Source organism: Palaemon carinicauda, chromosome 22, assembly GCF_036898095.1.
Source record: "Palaemon carinicauda isolate YSFRI2023 chromosome 22, ASM3689809v2, whole genome shotgun sequence".
Classification (NCBI taxonomy): domain Eukaryota; kingdom Metazoa; phylum Arthropoda; class Malacostraca; order Decapoda; family Palaemonidae; genus Palaemon; species Palaemon carinicauda.
Genome location: NC_090746.1, coordinates 53,610,767 through 53,624,846, shown reverse-complemented (window position 1 = coordinate 53,624,846; position 14,080 = coordinate 53,610,767). Strand labels below are relative to the sequence as shown.

Here is a 14,080-nt window from a genome sequence, read left to right as displayed (position 1 = left end):
AGCAGCTTTTCTAGGAGGACACTCCAAAATCAAACCATTGTTCTCTAGTCTTGGGTAGTGCCATAGCCTCTCTACCATGGTCTTTCAATGCCTTGGGTTAGAGTTCTCTTGCTTGAGGGTACACTTCGACTCACTATTCTATCTTGCTTCTCTTCCTCTTATTTTGTTGAAGTTTTTATAGTTTACATAGGCGATATTTATTTTAATGTTGTTACTCTTCTTAAAATATTTTATTTTTCCTCATTTCCTTTCCTCACTGGGCTATTTTCCCTGTTGGAGCCCCTGGGCTTATAGCATCCTGCATTTCCAACTAGGGTTGTAGCTTAGCAAGTAATAATAATAATAATAATATAGAAATCCACTTTTGCTGGCATTTGTGGACTATGAAAAAGCCTTTGATAGTGTGCACTGACCAATTTTGTGGAGAGTCCTGCTTTATTGTGGCATTTCTCTTAAATATAAAAAATTTTAAGTAATTTTTATTTTTCCTAACATACTTACCGAGAACTACTTTCTTAGGAGTTACCTGTAACCTCCTCTCTACCGACCAGAGTTTTGTGTAGGGTACCCTCTACCCCATTTTCTATGGAGGCCTACCCCCGGCATTAAAGAATGTGCCCCGAGGGTAGGCTTATCGTAGGTCGATGTCCGCCCGGGTCAACAGCTTCAGTAAGTTCTATTGGAGTAGCACAATGCTTGCAAGGGAAGAGAGGCACTCGGGGAAGGAAGGGAGGGCCATTACCCGAAAGTAGTTCTCGGTAAGTATGTTAGGAAAAATAAAAATTACTCAAAATTTTTGATTTGTTCCAACACGAATACTTACCTCGAACTACTTTCTTAGGAGACTTACACTTTAGGAGGCGGGAGTGCTATTCTGACCCCCTGACCCGGTAAGCGGAGGCCAAGAGGCCCAGGAATAACGGGACATACTAGAAAACGGATGAGAGAGTAACTACACAAAGAGCTCACGTTAGTGTCTAAGTACTCACCCTTTGAAAAACTTCTTCTGATGTTGCATTCAGTAGCGTAGCCGTGAAGAATGTGTTATCCAATGGAATAAGTTGGTACTCCCCGATGAAGCTAAGAAGGAACTGGGTAGGATGGAAGGAAGACGCACCTGTGTCTCCCGGTTGCTATCCGTGATTGAGCCTGGGGCTTTTACCGTTACACCACTTGGAGGGCGGAGATGACTGTTCCAATGGAGAACCCGTCTAAGGACTTCCTCGAGTAGTCCTTGAGGTAATGGGCAGTAAAGGTTGACTGGTTCGACCAAGTACCTGCTCGCAGGATCTGACTTACTACCATGTTTTTCTCAAAGGCTAAGGACGTGCTCAGGCCTCTGATGTCATGAGGTCTGGGGGTGCCTGGCACTGCTATGCCTTCCTCCTTGTAGGCTCTGGCAATAACTTGTCTCAACCAGAAGGGAATGGTGTTCTTGGACACTTGCTTCTTAGTAATACCCGTGGATACGAAGAGGCTCTTGATGCCTGGGCGGAGATGAGCCGTTCTTTCAAGGTATTTTCTAATGGTCCGTACAGAGCATAATTTCAAATCCTCTGAATTACCCATCCTAGGGATGGCAGGTATTGAAAAACCTTCGAACCTCGGATCCCAGACTGCTGGGTTCTGGGTCTTAGCCATAAAAGAAGGGACGAACTTGAAGGATACTTCTTTCCACCCCTTCGAATGAGAAACGTCATATGACAGCCCATGGATCTCACCCACTCTCTTAGCGGACGCCAAGGCCAGCAAGAAGACGGCCTTGAGAGTGAGATCCCTGTCCACGATATCTTTCAAAGGTTCAAAGGGGGGGCCACACAACATCTTCAGGACCTTGGCTAAGTCCCACTGGGGCACCCTACTCGCCTGTGGGGGGCAGGACTGCTCGAAACTTTTGACAAGCATCGCTATGTGCCTCGAGGCCCCCAGGTCGATGCCCTTCAGGAGGAAGACTTGGCCTAAGGCGGCCCGAACCCCTTTTATGGCTGGGATTGACATTCCCATCTTGTCTCTGAGAAACACCAGAAAATCTGCTATGTCTGGGACAGAGGCCTTAAGAGGCTTAATGTGCCTCTCAGAGCACCACTTAGCCTGGTAGACCGCGGCTGAAGACTTTCTCAGGTATAGCGACATTCTCTTAGCAGTGGATGAAGAATATCCTTCTTTCTTCAGGAGCCGCTCGATAGTCTCCAGGCGTGAAGACGTAGGGAGAGTGGGTTGTCGTGGAGCCTGAGAAAATGAGGTTGATGCAGAAGGTCTGACCTGTCGGGCAGAGGCCACGGTGGTTGACTCGCCAGGTCTTTTAGGTCCGCGAACCACTCTCTCTCCGGCCACCAGGGTGCTACCAAAGTCATCTTTAGGTTTCGGGCTGTCCTTACTCTGTTGAGCACCTGCCTTATCAACGTGAAAGGGGGAAAAGCGTACACGTCTAGATTGTCCCACTTGTGCTGAAAGGCGTCTTCTAAGGCTGCTTTCGGGTCTGGTACAGGAAAACAATATACGGGGAGTTGGGCGTTGAGTTTTGTTGCAAAGAGGTCCATCACCCGGGAACCCCAACGTTGGATGATGAGCTTGGCTACTTCTGGAAGGAGGGACCATTCTGTCCCTAGTATCTGGCCCACTCTGCTGAGACCGTCGGCAAGCACGTTTTTCTTCCTGGGAATGAACCTCGCTAACAACACCACTTGGTTCTCTTCTGCCCAATCTAGAATTTTTATGGTGAGATTGCACAACTCCTTCGACTTCAAGCCTCCTTGCTTCTTTATGTATGCTACTACCGTGGCGTTGTCGCACATCAACGCCACGGTGTTTCCCTTTAGAAGATCTGCGAAGTGTAGGCAAGCCTTCTGGACTGCCTTCAACTCCAGGACATTGATGTGGAGTTCCTTTTCCCCGTCCAACCAGGTCCCTCGTGCTGTTTCGTCGAGGAGATGGGCTCCCCACCCTTGGTTGGAGGCGTCTGTGAACAGTAGTGACTCGGGGGGGTCGCTCGCGAAGGGCATCCCCTTGAGTGAGTTCGACCGGCAATGCCACCATTCCAGGGAGGGTCTCGTGTTTGGTAGAACTGGGATTAGGACTTCTTGTGAGTCCAGTTGGCACCAGAGGTTCTTCAGGTTCCATTGTACGGCTCTGAGCCTTGGGGAACTAGTTTCTCCAATGAGACCAGGTGACCTATCAGTTTCTGCCAGTCTTTCGCTCTCCTGGGACGCCCCGACAGGAACGGCCGAATGATATTCATGAGGTTGTTTATTCTGTCCCCCGAAGGGAAGGCTTTTCCCAGCATGGTATCTAACGTCATTCCCAAGTAGTTCATTCTGGTGGATGGGGATAGGTTTGATTTCTCCGGGTTGATTACGATGCCCAGATCCTTGCAAAACTGGAGGAGTTTCATCCCTTGTTCCTCCAAGAGGTCCTTCGAGGAGGAAAGAAGCAACCAGTCGTCCAGGTATCGGATGAGGCGAATGCCTCGTTCGTGAGCCCACACTGAGACAGTCGTGAAAACTCTCGTGAACACCTGGGGCGCTGTTGACAATCCGAAGCAAAGGGTCTTGAATTGCAGGATCTGGGAACCCCATTTCACCCGGAGAAACTTTCGACTCGAGGGGTGAACCGGAATTTGGAAGTAGGCGTCCTTGAGGTCTATGGTCATCATGTAATCTTTCTCCCTCAAGGACAGCAGGACTGACTTCGGAGTATCCATTTTGAAGTCCGTCTTCTTGATGAACTTGTTGAGAGCCGACAGATCTATAACCGGTCTCCACCCCCCCCCCGTCGCTTTTTCTACTAGGAACAGACAACTGTAGAAACCCGGGCCTGGGAGAAGAATTTCTTCCATGGCGCCCTTCTCTAACATGGAGGACACCTCCTCTTGAAGGGCGGTCTTCTTCAACGGGTCTTTGGGAGCCAGCCATTCCGCCCGGCTGGCCGGGATAAGAGGGGGTGGTTCTGCTAAGAACGGTAGTCTGTAGCCCTCCTTTAGTACGGACACTGTCCAAGGCTCCGCTCCGTGAGCCTTCCATGCTTGCCAATGTAGTCTGAGGCATCCCCCAACCCGAGGCTTGGGCGGGGATAGGGGGCCTCCCACTCTATCTCCTTCTGGAGGAGCGGCATGAACGGCCTCTCCTAGAGGCAGAGTAACCTGTTCTGAAGGAGCTTGAGGATGCTGGAGCTCCCCTACGGGGGGGCTGAGGCTCTGAGGACCAGGAGGAAGAGGGAGCCTCTCTCCTCGTCGTGCTGGGAGAGGCCTGGGCCGTCGCGGCACTATCTGAGACGGACCTCTTGTAGGGCGGTCTCCTAGAAGGCGTAGGCCTGGGGGTGTTAGACTCTTTCTTCTTCGAGACCTTCTCCATGATGGTCTCTAGTTCTTTCAGGGGAAACAAGGACTCCCCCCACAAGGGTAGGCTCCTCATGGCCCGCGCTTCCCTGTCTGGAACCTTCCGGGACACCTTAGCCAGTACGGTGTCTCTTTTGCGGAGTACCCAGTTAGCTGTCAAGGCGAGCGACTGGTATGTTAAAAACTTTAAGGTTTTACCCCCGGAGGTAATAAGTTCCCTCAGGAGGCTCTGCTGGTCAGGGTCCGCGGGGTCGAACGAGGCTTGTACTCCTACTAAGGTGGAAGCCCACCAGTCCAGCCAAGAGGAGACGTTCACCAGATCCCTTGACATTTCTTCCATCATGGAGGCCTCCGATGGAGAGAAACAAACTGGGGCTGAAGAGGCTCTATCCTCTGAGACGCCCTGACCCAGGATGTCAATGGAAGATTCCACTTTACAGGGGCCTGGGCGATGCCCCTCTGGCACATATACTTTGCCCTGAGTCTTGAGGCCCTGGAGCAATTTTGAGGAACTCTGGGTTTTGGGGGCCTCAGCATTACTAGCCACCACTTTGTCCACATACTCTTGCCCTAGGACCAGATCTCGGGCTAGAGGAAGCGCTAGAGACGTCTTAGGTTGGGTAGGGGTCTGCATTATCCGTAACAGGCTTGACCTCCAGTAGTCTTCGTCCGTAGCTGCAGGTTCCTCAATCTTATGGTGCCTCCTGATAAGGCCAATCACTCTCCTATAGGCCGAGTCCTCCGTTGGGGAACCCTCCCTCCCGTCAGCCGAGGTCTCGGCTTGGGACCGGGGAGCTGGGTTGCCGGGCACACCGACCGGACGTCTAGTTCTTGGAGCCAGGGGTGCCGTCCTACCGAGGTACTGGACTTCATCGGCGGGGACGTCCGCACCAGGGGCCTGGGTTAATGCAGACATCGCCGACTCAGCGGGGACTCTCGTCCGCTCAAGGGCTCTGGGTGACGAGGACGCGGTTCCCGTGGGCTGACCCGACAGCGGGAACCGTTCCTTCCGACCCGAAGGCCGCACCAGCTGGGATGGTTCGGCCAGGCTGCCCGAAAAGAAGCGCGTTTCCCCCCGCTGGGCGGGGTGAACCGGAGGCCTCGAGGACTTACGCCTACCTGTAGAGTCCTTCCTGCGAGCTTGGTTGCGAGGGTCAAGGTCGTGTTTGGAGGACGGTATCTTTGGCGAGAACTCTCTGGACCGGCGGTCCGGGGAACAAAGTACTCTTGACTCCCGGGGTACGAAGACCCAATCGCCATCAGGAGACCTACTCCTCCTGTACTTACGCCCTGGGGAGCGGGAGCGCTTCCTACTGTACCTGGAGCGCGACCTAGAACGGGAACGCCTGCTCCTGGACCGCTCTCTCCGACGACGATGTTTTCTCCTGGCTTCTTCCCCCGACGAGAAATAATCTTCTGACGAACCCGACGACACTGTACTTATCGTATGACGGGCGGTAGCGGGGACTGCGGGGGACTTCTTAACCCGTTGAGTGCCCGAGGTCGACGGTTGAAGGAAATCTTCGGGGACTTCCGTGAGAGGGGCCGGGAACGATCCAAGGCGCTCCATGCTAGGAATCCAGGGGTCCAGGCCCTCTTCCATTCGTAACGGGGACCTAGCTGGTGTCTTCGGAAGCTTCCAACCGAAGGCATCATTACCCGAAGACCGTAACTTATTTTGGTTGTCTCCGCCTACCGAAGACCCTGAAGCACAGGCCCACGAGGGCGGCGAAGACACAGACACCGCGTTACTACCCCACAAGGGGTCATCGGAGGACACGTGCCCCCCGAGCACAAGGGCCGACTCTCTGGACGCACTACTGGGTTCTTCACTAGCCCTAGAAGGACCCACAACCGCCACTGCACTTTCACTAGACTCTTGGGGAAGGCCGCTTTGTTCATTCTCCACGACAGACTTACCTCGGCCCCTACTCTGTGTAGGGGACGGCGAAACAGAGGCCCCGTCGGACCGCTCACTGGGTGATGGTAGCGGCGAAGTAACGCTAGCTTTTCTGGGGGAACGTTTTGCCGATTTTCTCTTTTTAGTACCGTAACGTACCCACTGGATATCACTCCAACCTACACACTCCGGGCACGTATCTGCTGACGAACAAACCCTTCCCCTACAGGAGGAGCAAAGGGAGTGAGGGTCCACTTCAGGCTTGGAGAGGAACGCTCCACATGATTTACCGGCCCTAGGCCCAGGACAACGGCGGATTTGCTCCATAATGCACACACGCAAGACACAAGCACGAAGGGAATCAAGGAATACACTGGGTAAGCACAAGGGTGGAAGGTGAACACACAGGAACACCCGGGAACAGTAGACAGGAAACACAAGTTACCACGCGGGGAACACGTGGGACACTCAGAACGCACACAAAGGATCGATAGAGAACGAGGGCGACGTGTTGAAACGTCGCGACCAGAGAACTTACTGAAGCTGTTGACCCGGGCGGACATCGACCTACGATAAGCCTACCCTCGGGGCACATTCTTTAATGCCGGGGGTAGGCCTCCATAGAAAACGGGGTAGAGGGTACCATACACAAAACTCTGGTCGGTAGAGAGGAGGTTACAGGTAACTCCTAAGAAAGTAGTTCTCGGTAAGTATTCGTGTTGGAACAAATGTAAATTTGATTAAGTTTGTTCATGACCATAGCAAGTGCAAAGTTTATGGTAATGGAGTCTTATCAAATGAATTTCCAGTGAAAAGAGGAGTACTCTAAGGAAATGTGTTGTCACCTATGTTGTTTATCCTCCTCATGGATTTTGTAATGCGTAAAACAGTCGGAGATGGAGGAGAAGGATTGGACTGGATTAGTGATAAGAATTTAGCAGACCTGGAGTATGCTGATAATGCTGTCCTTGTTAGCAGAACACAACAGGATTTGCAAAGCTTGCTTATCAGAATACATGAAATATCACAAGAGGTTGGGCTGAAGATAAATAGCAGGAAGACAGAGATGATGAGAATGGAGTACAGTATGCAATGGAATATGAAATATCATTGGAAGGAGAAATAATTAATGAGGTAGAATCATTCAAGTATTTACGAACTATGATCTCCAATACAGGGTCTTTATAATTAGTTTAGTGAAAATTTGAAAAAAACAAATCAGACAATGGCTAGGTTAAGTAAAACTTGGAAATCAAATTGCCTGAAATTACATATAAAAATCAGACTATATATCAGTTTAGTGAGATCAGTGTTACTCTATGGACATGAGTCATGGTATGACAATGAAACAATCGCTAATAGATTTAGTAGATTTGAAAACAAAGCACTCAGAATGAAATGTGTAGTTAAATGGCACAACAGGATTAGAAATGAAACTAGAGGAGAGATTACTTGAGTCCTATATGTGGGTGAGATCATGATGAGGGGTAGATGGAGATGGTTTGGGCATGCTCTTCGCACTCCTCAAGAAAGATTGGTTCACCAAACGTTCAGCTGGGCTCCACAAGGTACTAAAAGAGCTGGAAGACTCAGACCTACATGGCTGAGAACTATGAAGCACAAAGCAGGAGATGATGAATAGAGAAGTATTGAATTAAAAGCTCAAGATAGAGATAACTGGCGAAATCTAACCGAGGCCCTTTGCATCAATAGGCAAAGGAGGAGATGATGAAATTTCCTTAAAACTGATTGTTTTTTTTATCATTCTTGTTAATTTAGTTGTTAAGTATGATGTACCTTTTTTTTTACCATTAATTATTATGCTGTCTGGAGATATTGAGCGAAAACCGGGACCAGTATGTCCTAGATTTCGTCAATGTCGTCTACTGTATTGCAATATTCGTGGTCTTCATGCAAATATTCAAGACCTTACATTTGCGTCCAGACAGTATGATATTCTTTTGTGCTCAAAAATTTGTTTCTAATATGAGGCAATCATCTGAGCTCCATATAAATGGTTTTAAGAAGCCAATAATTTTGAAACGGGGTGCTATTCCTAGGGCCAGGGGAATGGCGATGTATTTTAGGACTGAGTACCGTGCTTCTCATAAGTCCTACTATGAATGTGGATGGCATGAGATTCTGGTAATAAAAGTTTGTGGCTGGCATAACAACTATTTGTGTTTGATCTACTGGAATCCAGACATGGATGACTCTATCTTTAATTGGCTTCTTACCATTATGGCTAATATACAAGATGATAGAAAAGCCTTTTTTGTCTTTGTTGGTGATTTCAATGCTAACAATAGGGAGTGGTTAAATTCTGTTTCTCCTACTGATCACCATGGCTTAATAGCTTTAAGCTTAGCCTCTAAATCGCATTGTGAGCAAATCATAAGTGAAGCTACTCACAGGTCTGTTAACTGCTTGGACCACGCAAACACAGACTCCCCTGGGGTTATAACAAGTAAGGTTGGTTCTCCTGTTGGGACATTTGATCATGCCTTGATTTCATTAGTAGTGAAGACTGAGCAGCCTGACCCTGATGTATCATACTCATGTAAGATTTTTATGAAATCTCAAGCAGACTGGAATGGGATTTTGAGTGATCTTTTGGGCTTGAATTGGTCACAAATGTATAGTAGTGTTGATCCTGTTGACCCTTTGAATGAGTAAACCTCTGTTCGTAAACACTTTTCTCCTTGGAACAGCATCCACCTTTCTCTTCATACCTATATCCAACCAATGCAAAAGTAACAACAAAAGTTCATCTAACTCTTGTATATCCTATTTTAGCTGAAGAAAAAGTGAGCAAGGCAGTAGGTGAGAAATAGATATCCACTACTAATCACCACCTACCTACCTACAGCTAATCAACCTTCCAGTTAAGAAGCTTCAACAATGGAGTCCAGCTGAATCAATGAAGTACTCTTAAATAAAAGGAAGAGTTTGGATGTTTTGTAAGAAGAGATTTACTTCTATATGACCAACATGGGTTACTGGAGCCTACCTTTAACCCATTTTGTGGTTTCAAATATAGTACTGTACCATCTGAAATTATTCTTTGTGCATATTTAGTTTTCAGTGCATAGTATCTGTAATTAACTGGCAAGGGATAAAACAACTTATGATTACTGATAATAAACATTTAAATATATAAGCAGTTATAAACTTAGGTAAATTACCAGGCAGTCGAACAAAAATTAATGACGAAATAATTAATAATTTAGCATCTAGACAAAGCAATTGATGGAAATTGGAATCCCAACAAAACTACGGGAATAAAGGGCCTTAAAATAACACTGAGCATCTTTTAATTTTACTAATACTACAAGCTATATCCAAGACAATGCAAATAGGAGAAGTTGTAGAGCTATTCTGATGGATTAAGTTAATTGTTCTTGTTGACAGAAAATTCAATTTCCTATACATGAATTTACATGTACCATGCTTATACACAGAACCCCAAGTAATAGCAAATCCCTATTAGCCCCTACACATTACTTATGTGACAATTATATGCATATGCACCATATAGTGCTAAATCAAAAATAATAACTGTATTGCACTGATATTATAGTTCATTACAACAAAAATAACATGGTCTTTTTTCTTTACATTGTGTTTGACTTTAGATAAATGGATCAGATGACGTATCACTAGATAACAGAGCACAACTATATGTACTGTACATTTATTATTTCCATAAAAAACCCACTGACAAGAAAATATGCAGAACATTAACAGTTCATAACTCTTTCACACTAATAAATCAACTAACAGCCTATGCTTCAAAGTAAAAAATCTAAATATACTTACATGAACAAATCTGATATTGTGAGGAAAACACCGCGCTTCATCCACAGTTGCAGATGGCTTCAAAGGTCCGTACAATAATCGCATTGATTTAGGATAATCTGCTTCTTTGGGATCACCCTTTTTCAGATAGTGCTTTATATTTTTCTGAGCAATATTAACAAGTTTTTTGTCGATGTCAATACCGACAACTCTCTTCGGATTAAAGTCACGAGCAATTGTCAATGTAACATGACCAATGTTGCACCCCACATCAAGCACTTGTTTCCCATTGAACCACTCGGGTTTTAAATAATTCAGACGTATATCTGGAGACATGTCAGGATTTCGATAACCATAATATTTATTGTAATTACCATATTGGAAGTGTTCATTTTTGGGATTGAATTTCTTTGGCAACTTCAAATTTTGTTGACTTAGATGAGGCTTCTCTAAGTAAAACTGTCTTGAATGACTTGGATGGCGTTTTCGTTCAACGCCAGGTTGCGGGATGACAGGACTAACAATTTTATTGTCAGATTTATTGCGTTGCTTCTTAAATGCAGGTCTCTGAAATCCCCCACTTGTTGATGGTTTTGTTCCTACAGGGGTTACCGGGCCTCCAGACTCTCTGTAAAATAAGTGCACTGATAAACAATATTTCTATATAAATGTACAGTGGTAACATAATAAGATAATGATCAGGGACAATGTTATTCTTATATACAAAAAAAACTGACAAATTTAGAATACAGTAATTAGTATAGGAGTATTATTTTGGCAATAGCTGAAACCAGCCATTAAAGTAAACAAACATCACTTTGCAATTGTGGCAGGAGTTCCGGGGGAAAGTGATGGCAGGACTACTATGTGTAAAAAGCTTCAGGTTTATATTGTTAGGAAAAATAAAAATTATTTCAAATTTGTCATTTGTTCCGACACTAGATACAAACCTTACACTCTTTACATAGGAGATTCGCACCATAGTGGGTGGAAGTCCTTAAAACCAACTGGTTGGAGACTGTCCTGGAGTATCCCTCTATGCTATGCATGAGCTGTTTAGAGGGAACACCGACACCTCGAGATCCTAAAGGATGACAGCCTGGCAATCAGTGCTAGCGTAGAATTTAGCAATACTGCACGACTTAACCAGGTAAGCGAAAAATTAGAGCTAAATCTATCACTTAACCTAGACATTGCCTGACTACACCTCGCATGGAGGACAGGGACATAAATATACATACAGTGATACCTCTTGATACAAAAGTTTCTGAATATGAAAAATTCATGATACAAAACAAGATGTAAAGATTTTTTCACCTCATACTAGGAAAAAATTTTCACAATACGAAACGAGATTCACCCAGGCACCAAAAATAATCTTAAAATTCACACGCCACCATAGTCCTGCTCTCCCCTTGGTTATCTCCTACTTTGATCCTGCTCTCCTATTTAATAACAATAAGTACATTTTTAAGGTAAAACACACAATGAACAGAACTGTACGTATTGTGTATGTAGAGTATGCAAGTACTGTACACACAATGCTACTACAGTATGCAAATAAAAATCTTAGCGATATATTTTTCTTTCATTTTGGTAAATAAATAACAGATCGTAAAATTTTTTCCTTTTAATGTCATGATTATTTATTTACAATTAATTCTACATCAATAACTATATTTTCATATAAAAAAAACCCAATGAACAGAACTGTATTGTATGTACGAACGCATAATACTACATTACCGATATATTTTTCTTTCATTTCGGTAAATAACAGATTGTATCATTTTTTCCTTTTAATGCCATCATTATTTATTCATAATTAATTTCATATCAACAAGTACAATTCTAAATAAAAAACACAAAGATCACAACTGTTCTCTTATATTCTCTTATAAACGAAGATAAAAATTTGTATTTCTTCGTTTCTAATCGGCAAACAGGAATGAAAGAAGAGTCAATACGTCTGGTTACAGGCTTGCAAGTGAACGTTGGTGAGTATCAGCGAGTGCTGAGAAATATAAGAGAGCTATGGCGAGTATAAGTGAGCGCTGGTGAGTATCAGCGAGCATTGACAAGTATCAGCGAGCCCTGGTGAGTATCAGCAAGCGTTAGCGAACGTTGCCGGGAGTTAACAAACGCTGGTGAGGAGAGAGTTGACTTACCTAAAGGATGGATACAGGTAATGGGAGTAAGTGGTGCAGCAATAGTAAACTGAAGCTCTGCCTTAGTTGCTCGCAGACCTTTGTTAAGCATAGGAGCTTGACCATCCACCTTGCTAGAGCTCAGTGAATAGGTGTGCAACACTGCACATGACTTCTCTACAAATATAAGGTCATTGGAAAGTACTCATGCTCATCCTACCCAACCACAGGGGGTTGGTGAGTAGCTTTAAGTCGTCCCCTTGTCCATCCATCCATATACTAAAGGCACTTCCCCCAATTTTGGGGGGTAGCCGACATCAACAAGAAACAAAACAAAAAAGGGGACCTCTACTCTCTACGTTCCTCCAGCCTAACCAGGGACTCAGCCGAGTTCAGCTGGTACTGCTAGGGTGCCACAGCCCAACCTCCCACATTTCCACCACAGATGAAGCTTCAAAATGCTGAGTCCCCTACTGCTGCTACCTCTGCGGTCATCTAAGGCACCGGAGGAAGCAGCAGGGCCTACCGGAACTGCGTCACAATCGCTCGCCATTCATTTCTATTTCTAGCACGCTCTCTTGCCTCTCTCACATCTATCCTCCTATCACCCAGAGCTTTCTTCACACCATCCATCCACCCAAACCTTGGTCTTCCTCTTGTACTTCTCCCATCAACTCTTACATTCATCACCTTCTTTAGCAGACAGCCATTTTCCATTCTCTCAACATGGCCAAACCACCTCAACACATTCATATCCACTCTAGCCGCTAACTCATTTCTTACATCCGTTCTCACCCTCACCACTTCGTTCCTAACCCTATCTACTCGAGATACACCAGCCATACTCCTCAGACACTTCATCTCAAACACATTCAATTTCTGTCTCTCCATCACTTTCATTCCCCACAACTCCGATCCATACATCACAGTTGGTACAATCACTTTCTCATATAGAACTCTCTTTACATTCATGCCCAACCCTCTATTTTTTACTACTCCCTTAACTGCCCCCAACACTTTGCAACCTTCATTCACTCTCTGACGTACATCTGCTTCCACTCCACCATTTGCTGCAACAACAGACCCCAAGTACTTAAACTGATCCACCTCCTCAAGTAACTCTCCATTCAACATGACATTCAACCTTGCACCACCTTCCCTTCTCGTACATCTCATAACCTTACTCTTACCCACATTAACTCTCAACTTCCTTCTCTCACACACCCTTCCAAATTCTGTCACTAGTCGGTCAAGCTTCTCTTCTGTGTCTGCTACCAGTACAGTATCATCCGCAAACAACAACTGATTTACCTCCCATTCATGATCATTCTCGCCTACCAGTTTTAATCCTCGTCCAAGCACTCGAGCATTCACCTCTATCACCACTCCATCAACATACAAGTTAAACAACCACGGCGACATCACAAATCCCTGTCTCAGCCCCACTCTCACCGGAAACCAATCGCTCACTTCATTTCCTATTCTAACACATGCTTTACTACCTTTGTAGAAACTTTTCACTGCTTGCAACAACCTTCCACCAACTCCATATAACCTCATCACATTCCACATTGCTTCCCTATCAACTCTATCATATGCTTTCTCCAGATCCATAAACGCAACATACACCTCCTTACCTTTTGCTAAATATTTCTCGCATATCTGCCTAACTGTAAAAATCTGATTCATACAACCCCTACCTCTTCTAAAGCCACCCTGTACTTCCAAGATTGCATTCTCTGTTTTATCCTTAATCCTATTAATCAGTACTCTACCATACACTTTTCCAACTACACTCAACAAACTAATACCTCTTGAATTACAACACGCATGCACATCTCCCTTACCCTTATATAGTGGTACAATACATGCACAGACCCAATCTACTGGTACCATTGACAA

General features: G+C 45.4%; 1 protein-coding gene across 5 annotated transcripts in view; it reads right to left on the bottom strand.

Moving 5' to 3' along the window:
- The window catches only part of LOC137616443 (7SK snRNA methylphosphate capping enzyme-like), a 180,501-nt gene that overhangs the window by 40,337 nt on the left and 126,084 nt on the right, over nucleotides 1-14,080 (bottom strand). For all 5 annotated transcript variants that reach the window (XM_068346196.1, XM_068346195.1, XM_068346197.1 and 2 more), the window contains one exon: nucleotides 10,053-10,659. In XM_068346196.1, coding sequence (XP_068202297.1) covers nucleotides 10,053-10,659 — 607 coding nt within the window. The remainder of the gene's footprint in view (nucleotides 1-10,052; nucleotides 10,660-14,080) is intronic.